The 15475-nt window shown below is 45.5% G+C and overlaps 1 protein-coding gene across 1 annotated transcript in view; it reads right to left on the reverse strand.

Moving 5' to 3' along the window:
• Positions 1 to 8048: 8048 nt before the first annotated feature.
• LOC121686496 (prostaglandin F2 receptor negative regulator-like) overlaps positions 8049 to 15475 on the reverse strand; it is a 32649-nt gene continuing 25222 nt past the window's right edge. The window contains exons 5-6 of the mRNA XM_042066839.1: positions 10735 to 11242; positions 8049 to 10115 (exon numbers count right to left, since the gene is read on the reverse strand). Coding sequence (XP_041922773.1) covers positions 9952 to 10115; positions 10735 to 11242 — 672 coding nt within the window. The 3' untranslated portion in view covers positions 8049 to 9951. The remainder of the gene's footprint in view (positions 10116 to 10734; positions 11243 to 15475) is intronic.

The raw sequence follows: 15475 nt of genomic DNA on the forward strand, positions 1-15475 counted from the left end.
CAGTGGCAACGGCAAGATGGCGGTCGCACTCCTCCCCACGGCAGCGTGGAGCTGGTTGAACGGTTGACGAGACGTCTTCCTTGCTGCTGTTAGATGTGGCAGCTGTGGTTAATGCAACGCGAGGCACACAAGTCAAGTAACAGGTCTGCACCATGAACTCAGAACTGGTTGGGTACCCATTTTATTGAGCTCATTTAGCCTAATAACAGCCGGCTATAGTTTTAATATATTATTTTCATTTGAAACATTGAAGTTGACTTTTATTGTATGATTTATGACTGATTGAATGTTTGAGGTATTGCATTTGATTGGAATTGCTAAATGCAAGTCAGTTTTTGACTTTTTCATATTTCAATGTGTAGCCTATGTATGTGAAAACTATTTTTTTTCTTAGGAAATAGTTAAACGTATGTGTTTTTGTATGTTTGGCTATTTGCTAGGTTTAGTTCATATAGCTTATTGGTAAATGATAGTGTTTAACTGATTTAGAAGTTATATTTCATGCAAGGTGCTAAATTAAATGCGCTCTATATTGGGTAACGTCACTTCTGTAGACGTTCAAACAAAACAGAGAGCAAGCTCGCTACTCCCTCCCCCTCCCTCCCGTGCAATTGAAACTCTCCTAAACACGCATCTCGTCGTTGATTGGGTGGAACAGTTTGTTATGTTTTTATGGTCAAGGTTGGACCAATTTGTTTTTGTTCCGTTTTTGGAGCCTGGGCTGTCCACAGAGACCACATTTTTTACATTGTATTCAGGGCTCATGCAGCTAGCGGATGGTGAGGTGATGGTGAGGTTTGCAGTATGTGACAAAAATGTTTTAGCTTAGAAACCGCATAACATCGCTTAGAGCACCTTTACATTCATACTGGGTACTGAATACATTTGAATAGACTTTGATAGTTACTTTCATTTACTTGTGTAGTCACAAGAGCGAAAGACTGAAGTTAAACGTTTTCAGTGAATGTTATGATTTCTGACTAATTGAGCGGATCACAATAAATATAGCCAGGACAGCTAGGGGGCACTACACTCACAAACTGTATTGTGTGCTTACAGCCATGTGTCTGACGTCATAGCATCTGGTCTGTGGAGCTACTTGACACCCTCATGGCTGCTTACAGCTATGTTTAGAGAGTTTTGACATTTGGTCACACAAAGGTGAGAGACAAGGCCCCTGGCATGACCCATGATTTATTGACCCATGGGTGACAGGGGGTTTTTGTCAGATAGTTTCTCGACAGGTGGATTTACAAATGTAAAAGGCCTGCTTGAGGTGGTTCTGAGGAGCAGGAGATAGATGCATGAGTGAGGGCTGGAGAAATGAAGACATGAGGAGGGATATAAACACAGAAGATGGACAACAGCATCACCTGGTGGTGGACCTCATCCTCACAACAACTTTGTTTCTGTCTACCTCTACCTCTTCTCTCTCTTTCCCTCTCTCTCTCTGTCTCCATCTATCTATTTATATATTGTACATACATACATGCATCGACCTATCTAAAACAGGTCTATGAGGGCTTGGCTGGTTGAACAGCAGAGGTCTCTCAGAGTCAACTGTTGCAGGCATTGGTTGTGCATTCTTCACTAACAGAGCTCCAGTTGACAAGGTGACTCTACCACATGGGGTTACATTTCTGGCTCTTCCAGTCTTAGTTATATATGTATATTTAGATATACAGTATATGTGCGTCTGTTTATCTCTCTGTGTGCCCTTGGTGTATGCGTACGTGTGGGACTGTGTGTGCTTGTGTGTGTGGAAGAGAGAGACAGTGAGTGTTTGTGTTTATGTGTATGAGCATATGTGGGTGAGAGCCAGCAGAGACACTAATGGCTGGTGGAAGTCGGTACCTGTAGGGGGTGGGGTGTTGTCATCTTATCTGTGCCCTCAAGGCGAGGTTCTCACACAATGTAGGTCATGGACGTTAACCCTTAAGCACTGACTGGGCAGCCAGACTCAGCACCCACTATCTGAACCACTGATGGAGATGAACTAGAACCTGTGGCACAGTGGAATACTACTGATATACGGGACAGCGGGAGTGCTTTGCGATGCTTAGGGGCATTCAGCCTACTTTATCTGTGGTGGTATATTTAAGATAGACTACATAGTCAAGTTATGCTAAGATAACAAGAACTTCTGACCACTTGTGAGTCACTGATATAAATGCAACTGCAGAGCGATGAGTTGGCCTACTAATAACGTACTTTATATACCCATATATACACAGCTTTGAGATTCTTAGTGATGTTCAACACCTGTAAACTGTGATGTACAAGTTAGTAATCTGTGTTGAAATCACTACTACGATTCTAATAACAGTCTTTGATATTGTAAGGGGTATTACTCTGAAAGGCATCAGACACACATGAGTGAACATTTACGTTTTGTTAGCTTCTGATTCTAAATGGGCATGGAGAGAGAATGGAGGCGTCTAGCAGTCTGCAGTCATTTGATCCTTGAGCTGACCATTGCCTTCCACAGAGGGACCTCGATGTGCTGTGTCAGCCTTTTTTTTGTCCAGTGGGGAGACGACGTTGGCCTACACGCCCGCTCCCCTCCAGCGTGTAGACAAAAGTCTCAGCTAATGCAGTGTGTAATTTAAACAGAACTCCCCACAGCCCTCGCAGGCAAGAGAAGAGAAAACAAAGAGTCAGCTGATTTGTCTTCCTCTTCTTCCTCTTCTCCCTCGGTCGCCTCGTCGGCTTCCAAACCTCTGGTATGTGGACGGGTTCGGTTGGCCAACGTTGTTTTTGTTTTGCCAAAATAGGGTAGATTCTGTGTGCTTGTGTGAGTGTGTTGGCCCACTGTCGCCAGGGTCATTTGCCATGTCATCCATTAGTGGAGGAGAAGCCGTGCTTAAGCGCAGAGGCAGAGAGGTGAACACGTAGGGGCCAAACCTCAGGGATATCGACTTGCCTGCAGACGGCGTCGCATTCCTCGGGTGATTCCGCTAACCTCTGTGTTTAACATAATCTGCACCACTCGTCTCTGTCAAAACACAGTGACCGCTGGCCCGCCCTGACAGAACAAATACCTGTGTCTGTTTTCATCAGAAGCCTTGTTATAGACCCAACAACAAATGAGCCATGGTTTCATGAAGTATACATTAAAGAGGTGTGTATGTTAACAATGGGGTGCAAGACAAGGAATCATCTGTGCTTGCTTACAGAAAAGATGTGCTGGTCACACACACACACACACACACACATACACACACTTTTTAATTTGTGTGTCACTTTCAGCCTCATCTCAGAGTCTCTGAATGATTTTCCAAATTATAAAAGAGAGATAAAAAGATGCTTATCAGAAGCTATTATTGTCATATTTTATTACTGAGTGTGAAATTACCCTGGGCCCCCTAGAGGAACTGTCCAAATTCACAATAGTCAACTGGCGCCACCTAGTGGCCATAAATGAAACATCACACTAGAAAATGGAAAAGAAAACACCTCTGAGCAAAGATTTAAAGCACATCCCTCTCCTTTTCACTGTCTATCAAAACTCACTCTGTCTTTCTTAGTGTTTGTTTAAGTCAGTGTGTGTGTGAGATGGACTGTGTGCACATGTGAGTATATATATTTTTTGGTTATAATAGATACCAACCCTGAATCTCTTGAGATGAGGCCGGCACTGTTCTGCCTCAACAAGTTCATCTGAAGGGGAAGCAGCTCCTCTTTGACTGCCAGACAGATAAGATAAGAGGGAGAGAGTGGAGACTAGAGGAGAACATCGATAAATCTCCTTGTGCAAGATCACACACCCACTCCAGCTCTCAAGTCTGTGCAGCCCCCTCAGAGTCCATTACCTCACACTTGCGTACCTAAAACCTGTTAATGAGAGGTGGCTTACGTGTAAGACGTGTTTAGAGTAAATTATTATCATATATAGTCTACTGCACTCTTAAAATGAATGTGTTGTCCCTATCTGAACACAGAGATGTGTTAAAAAAAACAACGCAAGTTGTGTTATTTTCAACACATGTTGTGTAACAAATAAAAAAGGAAACAACACAAACTGTGTTGTCCCCATCTGGACAATGCAAGTTGTGTTTTCAACATTTATTTTAAGAGTGTGTGGGGCTTTTGTCCTATTAGATTGTTTTGTTGTTGTTTCAATAAGTATTAATGATGTAAAGAGAGAAACTACATGATTATTACATGTTAAATCTCTTCTCTGTTACTCTACATTCAGAAGTTGTTTTCATTTACAAATCCCCTCGTAGCTTAAGATTGCTTAAATGTGTCTCCATACACTGTTTACCTGCTACTTGTTTGTGTCTTTATGAAGAATTGTTCCACCCCCAGGTACTCAGGATTGGTTCTATGACACATCAATGGACTGATGCCTGAATTGGCCCACCTAGGCTGTGATTGGTTGAAAGGTAGATGCAAAATAGATATCCTCGACCATGACATTTGACTGCTTATTTCGTTCATATGTCTTGTACATCGCACAGACATCAAATGGAGATGTTAACAAGGTTAAAAACTAGATTTTTACCAGTTGTGATCTTCAAACAATGCCATACCACTAGGTCATCCATTGGGTTTACAGCAGTGGAGTTGAGCCTGACCTTCCAAACAGAGAAAATGTCTCTCCGTGGTCAGGTCCACCAGACATCCCAACTTGCAAAAATTTAGCCTATACAATAATGTCAGTACAACAAATAAGGAAGGCCTATAGATAGAAATTGTGAAAATAAAATATGTAGATTTTGGTAGTTTGGTCTTTTCATGTAGCCTTGGCAACTAGCCATCTAGTAGGCTATAGGCCTGAATAATATGCACATGAATTGACACTTGTTAAACTCACCTCAACATGTCTTTTGCAATCATTTAACCCGCTGTGGGCAATGCTAAAGTCACTGTTTACAAACAGTGCAGCGTGCAAGACTAGGTCCATCATTATGTTTTACTCTTATGAGACAAGGGTAGCTACACTTTGAAATGGGTCTTACATTTTCCTTTTTTTGAGGCACTGACTCTACCATGATGCTCCTGTTTCTACTGAACTGATTAATTAAGTTCGGGAGAAAAGACATAAAAGCCCGCCTACACTGAAAACTGATTGGTTGATTTAGCGAAACAGGCCAATCAGGATGCTCTCTGTCTTTGATGCGATCAGACACACACGCACCACCTCTCTCTCTCTCTCTCCCCTCGTGTGCGCGCTACACTCAGATGCACACGCGGTCTCGCATGCGCGCTCTTGATCGCTCACTCTAGATTCCGGGAGATTTTATCTAATTTGCGGGCGTCAGGGAGCCGCTATCAATTCACCCCTTGCAAGTGACGTCACGTTTTGTTCGCGCCACAGCAAAATAGCCTAGTGGACGGCAAGAACACGAATCAAATCAATGGGTTGTAATGGGACATATCGCACAGCTAGGAGATTATAGTGAGATTTAACCGTAGTAATGCCCTTCCACGACAGTTGGCTTATTGTTTGGAATACAACAACATCCCATGTTCTTGCATAGATATATTTTGGTTTGTTTTCTTTGTGTTTCGGGAGTATTTCAACCACAATTGCATGCTTATCTCCTCAGTGTATGAAGCACAGCAGCGGTTGCTATAGCAACCATAGACTCTGAACAGGACGGCAGATAGCACTTAGGCAAAGTCTTTGGCAAGATCTGAATGTAAACAGATAATACCGTTCAAGTTTTTTTTAAATTTCCGATTTTTTTCAATTCTTTAACTTAAGACATGTAAGAAGTAAGTTTATTCGCTGGGCAACGTATAAACTGACGAGTTACATTAGCCCTAGCACTATGAGCTACGATACACGTTAGCTAGAATAGCTAGCTTCTAAGTGTGGCAGCTAGTTATTATTTCATGTTCTGATATGACATTCTTAACGTTTTGACTATGTTACAACTGATAAAAGCAAGACAAATAAAGTAACCAAATCGCTTTGCAATATTTTAGTCCAGAAATACTTATGGGTGTTCATTTACCATAATGTTAATTACAGTAGCCTAACATAACGTTATCTCCCCTTGCTGTTACCACCAGTTTTAATAACTTTACATTTGCGATCATGACCCATTTCATCTAACAACACCACTGGCATCTTCTTTGACTATCAGACCCCAAACAGCAATACATTGAACTACAAAGATGTTATAGTAATGGTGTTCAGTTCATCATAATCTTTGACATAATGTAATTTGCCGTCCAGCATGGAGCCGTCACGTGACTTAAGTCACGTGTCTGCAAGGGGTGAATATGCGGGAGACTCCCGGAACTTCCGGGAGACTTGGGATGTCTGGGTCCACTATTAGCCACTCAAGTCAGAGCATTCCTTGGTCTGTGTTCATATTATATGCACCTCATATGTGACTTTGATCATAACATAGATCCTTATACAGCGACTATAAGCTGTAAAAAACAACTCCCCCCAAAACACACAGACACGCACCTCCCCCAATCTCATTAACCCTTAAAGGAGAATGTTGAGAAATTAACGTTCTAAAGAATATCTGGGTTCATTGAATTCAACATAGAATTTTAGAACCTTCAATTGTTGCGGAACTTAGAACGTTCAAAAACCTACACCTTAAGTTTTTGAACGTTCTAAGTTCCGCAACAATTGAAGGTTCTAAAATTCTAAGTTCCGCAACAATTGAAGGTTCTAAAATTCTATGTTGAATTCAATGAACCCAGATATTCTTTAGAACGTTCATTTCTCAACATTCCTGACGGTACTCCTTTAAGGGTTATCATCATAACTGTTTATGCGGTTGCCATGGCGAGGGCAGGGTTAAGTTCCTGGTTGCAAGGCTGTCAACATTTGCCGTTGCCACCAGCAACGTGTGTTTATTACATCAGATCTGCCACATATTTCTCAACTGTCAAAACATCTGTGTGATATACACTATGTGCTACGTGTTGTTGGTGTGGAAATTGACGTGACCCGTTGATGTAATTTGGGACAATGTTAAACAGCTCCCAGGGCTTTTGCTGCCTTTATATTTAGCTCACTCAATGTGGTTGTCACAGAACAGGTCCAATGGTGACTCATACTGGCACCAAGGCTTCAGATATTTCAATATTTATGCTCAGAAAAAGCAACTTGTAACTAGTGAAGTTGTTGTAAATATGTGAGAGACTTGTGTGTGTGTTTGTGTGTGTGCATGATAGCAGGTGCCATGGTGTGTGCTTCTGTGTTTGATACTGGTGAGTGTATGACTGTAGTGTGTGTGTGTGTGCCGAGCATGTGTGCCAACAGGTGATAACAGACTTCAAAAGAGGAGGTCAGGCCCAGAGGCCTGTGTGTGAAAATGACCCAGCTAGAGTTTCTCAGACCTTACCAACAGGTGCACATCCACAGCCTGACCGTCCAACACAAAGAACCATAGTTTCTCTCCTATATGGTCAACACTTTCATCAATTCAGATAAATTCTCTCTTCCTACCTATTACACATACAGAGGCACAGAGAGAGAGAGAGAGAGAGAGAGAAAAACAAATACAAAGAAACAAATACAGTAGAACAGTATATACAACAACAATACAGTGAAGGATGAATTTATATCTAAAGCAAACAAAAACGTTAACAAACCCCTTAAATTTTAACTGCTTGTGCATCAGGCCCTTGGCGGTCGTATGTGACCTAGGCAGCCCCTTCCACTCCCTGGGCCAGAGGACTGTGAAGCATGACTCGGCAGAAAGGAGCGCCACCACAACGGAACTGCACAGCTAAAACAGCAAAGGGCGACTCACAGAGAGAGAGCAGGGGAGGGAATGAGAGATGGAGGGAGAAAGAGAGAAACATGCAGAAGAAAGGGAGAGAGTGATGTGTGAAAAGGGGGGAACAAGAGGGAGAGGGAAAAAAGGAAAGAGTGAGAGAGTGAGTGTGTGAGAGAAGAAAGGGAAACACTACTCCAGTCATCACCCTGGACAGAAATACTCCAAACGCTTGAGATGTTATGCATATGAAACAAAAAATCTGCATCAATAATTTAGAGGTAGATGCTGCGTAGGGGCGATTCTCCTAGGACCGGCAAAGATTCAGGACACACACACACAACCAAAAACTTGCATATAAAACTTTTATTATGGTATCAATTTTTGGAAGGCTTCTTGGATCCATTTTTCTGTTTTTTCATTCTCTCTTTCTGTTGGGAGAGTGGATTGTAACTTGGGCATGTGGAGAACAAAAAAATCCTTATTGATCTCGGAGAGGCAGAAAGAGGGGGGGGGGGGGGGGGGCAAGCATGAACAGAGGAATTCTTGAAGAACCAAGCAGAACATTCCAAAATCAACTCACATTTATAAAACATCCCCCCTTCTCCGAACATTTATATTTAAAACAGTGAAATATTACAGATTAAAAATGTCTATGTCTGTGTGCAAAAGACTGGTCAGTCTAAACACTTCTTCTCCCCGTCTTCTGATAGGCCAGGAAGAAGAGGGGTTTTTTCTTCCCCTGGGTGCTGTGCTTGTTTTCGCCAGCAGGGTGGCACTCTTTATACTGGGATGGCTTCACGTCATGACTAGCCCTCCGACTCTGCACAGTCAGGGGGTTTAAGTGTAACAGCTGGCTCCAGTCTTAGGACATTCCATATGGATGACCTCCAGGCAGACCGAGAAAGTGTTTACAATGTGTGTTTGTGTGTGTGTGTGTGTGTTTAAGGGTACATTGCAGAGGCACCAAGGCGAAGAAAAGGATATAGTCTGTCAGGGTTTTTGAGATGCATGCTTAAACTGGTAAAACACACACACACACAAAACATAGCACTCCTCTGCTCCCTTTTTGAAAGTTCATGACCACAGACAGACACATACACACACTACTCCCCATTTCTGACAGGGTCAGAGGTCACTGGGGAGTGAGAGTGACATGTCTGCCCTGACAGACCCTCCTCCATGGGGAACAACCGCCTGACAAGGCCTGGTGCGCCTACTGGAGCTCAGCCAGCCTGTGTGTGTGTGTGGGGGGGGGGGGGGGGGGGGGGTTGCAGTAGTGCTCCTGGGTGGGGTGGATGGGGATATCATCATGGAAACACAACATCAAACAGGATTTCCAGTCAGGTGGATGCTGGGCAGCCCCCCTGCAGAGAGAGTCTCCATCACAGGGTCAAGTGTCTCTCCTGTTACTCTCCTCCAATACGATGCATAGCAGTCTGTTTCAGGCCAACCACCACCAGAAATCACAGGGTCCATAAACCACTCCACATAAAGCCTGCCACCTTAAACAGCCCCCTCTACACCCACACACACCTGTGAGAAGCACTCTGCCACTTTACACTTAAAAAAACACTTATAATGTAGTTTGTGTGTGTGTGTGTCCGTGTGTGTACGCTGTGCCACTGCTGGTGAGGTTTTCCTGAAAGAAGTGCGTCGTCGGTCAATTTGGCTCAGCAGCGAGCAGTTGAATAGTCTTGTGCAGAGTGGTTTAAGCCTCCCCTCCAAACACACACACACACACGCACGCACGCAAACACACACGCACGCACAAAAAACATACTTTTTGTCTTTGAAGTGAAGTCTCGAGCAATAAGCTTCCTCTTAGAACACATAACCACACACGTATAAAAAATACACTAGTGTCTCTTAAAACCCTCACACACACAGCTTTTGAACTATTTCCCTCAGTCTCAGAGGCTTTGAGGCGCAGTCTAGAGCAAAAAGCTTCTTCCTGGAACATAACCTGGCAATAACGTCCATGCCAGAGCTCGGTCCCTAGGTCACGGTGTATAATGTATGTGTGTGTGCTTGCGTGTGTGTGTGTGTGTGTGTGTGTGTGGCCTTGTCATAAAAGCCTCGAGTAAGAGAGAGTGCCTGGGAGTCACATTGAAGGGAACGAGTCTGTGGTCAGTGGAGAAAAGGGGGGGAAGCCGGCCTCTCCCTCTCGGTCTCGGTCGCAACCCCGATCCCGATCCCGCGCGGAGCGCCCGTTGAAGGCGTGTCTGAGCGGAGGGAAAGGCGGGGCGGTTAGTCAGTCCATCTCCATGTCCATGAGCTTGTTGGTGGAGCGGGGGGTGTGCAGCGCGTTGCGGCAGCAGCACTGGGCGCAGATCAGGCCCACCAGGATGGACAGCAGGCCGACGGCCACAGCGGCCCCCACGCCACACAGCAGGGGCAGACGCATGGACGCCCACACTGGAGCACACACACACACACAGAGGGGAGACAGCAGTTAGAGATGCGTGCACACACACACACACACACACACACAGACAGAGGGGAGACAGCAGTTAGAGATGCGAGCACACACACACACACACACACACACAGACACAGACAGAGGGGAGACAGCAGTTAGAGATGCGAGCACACACACACAAACACACACACAGAGGGGAGACAGCAGTTAGAGATGCGAGCACACACACACACACACACACACACACACACACACACACACAGAGGGGAGACAGCAGTTAGAGATGCGTGCACACACACACACAGAAACACACTGTACAGAGGGGAAAATGTATGGACTCCCACGCTGAAACACACATACAGAGGGGCAGCAGTTAGAGACCCCAAACACACACACACACACACACACTTTGTACTGCAGGGGCATACACATGGTTTCCCATACAGAAACACACACACAAAGGAATTAGTTAAAATATAAACACACACATCACCTATATATTCAAAACAAAAATCTATAGAATAAACTACTCTAACTCTTCTTATACATACTCTGAGTTTCACCAACACTCACATGAACAGACAGACAGATAGACACACACACACACAGACTCACGTGCCAGCCTGATGGAGAGGTATATGGGCTGTGATTTGAGCTGGCGTCCTTTACTCCAGGCTCCCGAGGCTGGGGCCAGCAGCCAGGGCGTGGCCACGCAGTAATAGTCCCCTGCGTCAGCGTCACGCGTCCCGTGCACGCTCAGCGTGAAGGTGTGGGCATCGCTGCGCTCCAGGCTGCAGTCCGCCGACAGGTTGGCGTCCGGCGCGCTCTTTCGCACCACACCCCAGCGGTCCATGCTGACCAGCGGCTCGGCCCCACCGTTCTCCACTGCGCGGATGGGGGACTGGAACCACTGCACCTCGAACGACACGTCACCTGAAGTGAGGAGATGTGAGGTAAGAAAAAACACAGGTAGGTAGGGTGGGGGAGATGGGGAGAGAGAGAGAGAGAGAGAGAGAGAGAGAGAGAGAGAGAGAGAGCAGGAGAGAGAGGAATCGAGAGTGAGGGAGAGGAATGGGGGTATACAGATGTAAGGTAAGGAAAGACAAAAGAGGAGAGAGGCAGATTACAAGAGGAAGATCAGAACAGAATGAAATGGTAGAAAGAATGTGAACAAAATATGGAAAGAAAGAAAGAGAACAAAATTCTTGTAGAGGTTATCACATCTACATGCTATTACATTATAAACAGTTGTACAGGACACATGGGAAACCACTGGCATGTCTGGCTGTCAAAACAACAAACACTTATGACATTCTTCTAGAACAAACACTTATGACATTCTTCTAGAACAAACACTTATGACATTCTTCTAGAACTTTCCATGAGAACAGACGAGAGGAACACAGGGAGGCATGTGCTCTAGGGCTGTAGAGGTGTAGTTAAAGGGAGGAGTAGGAAGGAGAGAGAGAGGGAGGGAGGGAGGGAGAGAGAGCGAGAAAACTAAGCAAGTGAGTGAGTGAGAGAGGCAAGAAGAGGGAGAGGAAGGCAGAGGGAGAAGAGGAGAAAAGAATGAGAGAGAGAGAGAGAGAGAGAGAGAGAGAGAGAGAGAGAGAGAGAGAGAGAGAGAGAGAGAGAGAGAGAGAGAGAGAGAGAGAGAGAGAGAGAGAGAGAGAGACAGGCTACAGCATGTCCATAGTGCTGCATCAGTATGCCAGGAATCCAGGGGAAGAGCCACAGGCTAACGCTAACCTGACAGCAAACACAAAACGCCACACCTATGTGCACACACTCACTCTCACACATACACACACCCTTACTCATGACTGTACCAAAATCACCCACTTACTACTCTCTCCACATACACACAAACAAATTAAAAATGTGCACTGAAAAACACATAAAACTGATTCAGATTCAGAAACAGATTAATGCCTGCATCACCCACCCTCCCACACACACACACACACACACACACACACACACACACACACACAGATTAAGAACCCACCTAGAGGAATCCTCAGCTGCCACAGGTCTGCCCAGTTCAATAAGCTTAAATAAATCACACAAATAAATGCACGCACAAAGACATGCACATGCTTGCACATTCTTACACACACACATACACAGACACAACGTCATACATACACACACACACACACACACAATCTTCAAATCTATCCAAAGAGTAGAAGCAGTAATCCATACTCTGCATCTGCGTTGAAATATTGTCTTGGACAGCTTCTTTTTCAGTGTCCAGTTAAGGTTCACATGAGGGGCTCATTTAAGATTAACGACACGCTTCGGAGTAGCGGAGAGTGGACAAACGAACTGACTGGGCCCTGCGTGTGTGTGAGTCTAGGGGATGAACAGCCACTCTCTGGTCTAATTTGGGCTAATTGCACCCCCATAGCCGTAGATGAGGCCTGACAGAACAGGAACTATGGGGACAGTGACAGAGAGAGAGAGGGGGGGGGGGGGGGGGGGGGGGGGTAGAATGATTCTTTGCCCCCCCCCTTTCTCTCTCTGTCTCTGTTCATGCAGGACTGAGGAGTCAATGTCCAGTTCATTATGGACCATAAACCACTTTTCGGCCGCCGGTCACTGGCGTCTTGCCACGACCTCGTCTGGCTTTTGTGCGCTTCTCACGGTCGAGGCGAAACTAAGCAGGAGGGAGAAGAACGGGAGCTTAACTACCTGCTCCCATCATTCCCCCAAACGCATTAAACACAACACAACACACACACACTTCACACCAAACATGGCTGACAACAGATATGAATTATAGATTATTAAGTATTTTCACAAGCATTCTTACACCCCCCCCCCCCCCCCGCACACACACAACCCAAACCATATTGCACAGGGGTCTTTCTCAGCACTTTTCCCGGAAAGAGCGAGATGTGATCCTGCGCAAGTTCAATGCTTCGCCAGGCTAATGGGTGTGTGTGTGTGTGTGTGTGTGTGTGTGTGTGTGGGGTGGGGAGGGGAGGGGGAGTCTGGGTGCAGGAAAACGAGGCGTTGTTGCCACAGCGACTGCATCAAAGGGTTGGGGTCCCTGCAGGCTGCAGGGAGCGGATGCTTTCGATGAACCTGAGCATGCGGATAAATATCAGTGCCTTGGGGGGCCATTCTGAACCGCAACTAGGACACACCAATCAGGGTTCATGCCCAGTGTGGGCTGATATAACGCAATTAACACACTCGTTTAGTTAATGTACGGAAACTCAAGGCCAATTAGGCTATGCTTAGCCACTGCATGCGAATGTGGTCGTGTATGCAAATAGTTATTCACAGAACTGTAGTATAGTCATGTAACTTCTCCCCTTGGTTTTACCTTTAATGTCATCCGCACTTTCAGTAATTCTTAACCCAAGAGCATATTTCTATCACAAAATGCATTCATTAGGGAATCAAACATACATACACATCCTTCATGCTACACGCCAATTAAGACAGGAACACTGATGCAAGACAGGAAACTGAGAACTTTCCAATTTTAGGGCACACTGTGCCTTCCATGTCAGGTGTACCTGGGGGTGAGTGTTTGTGATTTATGTGACTGCACAGCTTTGTGAGTCACGCAGCTCAATATGAAGAAAGAAGAACGTGCTGATCAGTTGTGGAGACGGGACAGGATTGCATTACAATTTAACAACTTGCATCATTAAGAGAGCTTTTAGGTATTCAGCATGACTAAACAGGACCCTCGACATACACATACACACTCGGTCTTAACACATCCACATCCTTACCCACACAGAGTCTCTCTCTGAATCTGTCCCAAATGCATACACAGATGCACACACACACACACACATCCCCCCCCCCCCCCCACAAACACACACACACACACAGAGCCTCTCTCTGAATCTGTCCCAAATGCATACACAGATGCACACCCCCCCCCCCCCCCCCCACCACACAAACACACACAGAGTCTCTCTCTGAATCTGTCCCAAATGCATACACAGATGCACACACACACACACATCCCCCCCCCCCCCCCACAAACACACACACACACACAGAGCCTCTCTCTGAATCTGTCCCAAATGCATACACAGATGCACACAACCCCCCCCCCCCCCCCCACAACACACACACACACACACACACACTCAATCTCTCTATCTATCAAATACAGAGAGAAGCACACACCACAGTTAATGTTCACACTGCTCCAGCCTGGACTTGCGCACACCAATTAACACACACACACACACACACACACACACACCCACAGTTAATGTTCACACTGCTCCAGCCTGGACTTGCGCACACCGATTAACACACACACACACACACACACCACAGTTAATGTTCACACTGCTCCAGCCTGGACTTGCGCACACCGATTAACACACACACACACACACACCACAGTTAATGTTCACACTGCTCCAGCCTGGACTTGTCCTCAGGTTGGCTAAAATGTAAAGCCTGTGGCTACAGATTCAGATATAAGGAAGAGTGCAGCACTAGTGTGAAGCATCCAGCATTACTCAATGTCTCACCACATCCAGCATTCCTCAATGTCTCACCACATCCAGCATTACTCAATGTCCTCACCACATCCAGCATTCCTCAATGTCTCACCACATCCAGCATTACTCAATGTCTCACCACATCCAGCATTCCTCAATGTCTCACCACATCCAGCATTCCTCAATGTCTCACCACATCCAGCATTCCTCAATGTCTCACCACATCCAGCATTCATCAATGTCTCACCACATCCAGCATTCCTCAATGTCTCACCACATCCAGCATTCCTCAATGTCTCACCACATCCAGCATTACTCAATGAGTATGGGTAGTGACACACACACACCACTGTTAATGTTCCGATTACTCTGCATTGACTTGCTCAATGTTCAACCACACCAGTGAGTCTGTGTAGCACTTAGCCATAGACCACGCACACACACACACACACTTTGTACATGAAAGACAACACATGGAACAATACCCCCGAGTTTCAGGTTACTCTTTGTTGGAACACATCAGTGCTTGCACCACCTCCACACACACACACACACACACACACACACACACACACACACACACACACACACACACACACACACACACACACACACACACACACACACACACACGAGGAGGGAAACCACTGAAAGCTGAGCAGACTGTTTACTTGACAAACTAGTCAGCCCTGTAAATTAGTGTCAATCATCATCAGTCCAGTACCACCCCCTGTATGACAGCAATCAAAAGAGCATGACAGAGCACAGTAAGAAAAAATACTGGTAAAAGAATATCTTCATATCTCTAAAGAATATGTATGGGATTTACAGTAATAGAAGATGCTGCCATATATACAGTGGGTATTGCT

Source organism: Alosa sapidissima, chromosome 2, assembly GCF_018492685.1.
Source record: "Alosa sapidissima isolate fAloSap1 chromosome 2, fAloSap1.pri, whole genome shotgun sequence".
Taxonomy (NCBI): domain Eukaryota; kingdom Metazoa; phylum Chordata; class Actinopteri; order Clupeiformes; family Clupeidae; genus Alosa; species Alosa sapidissima.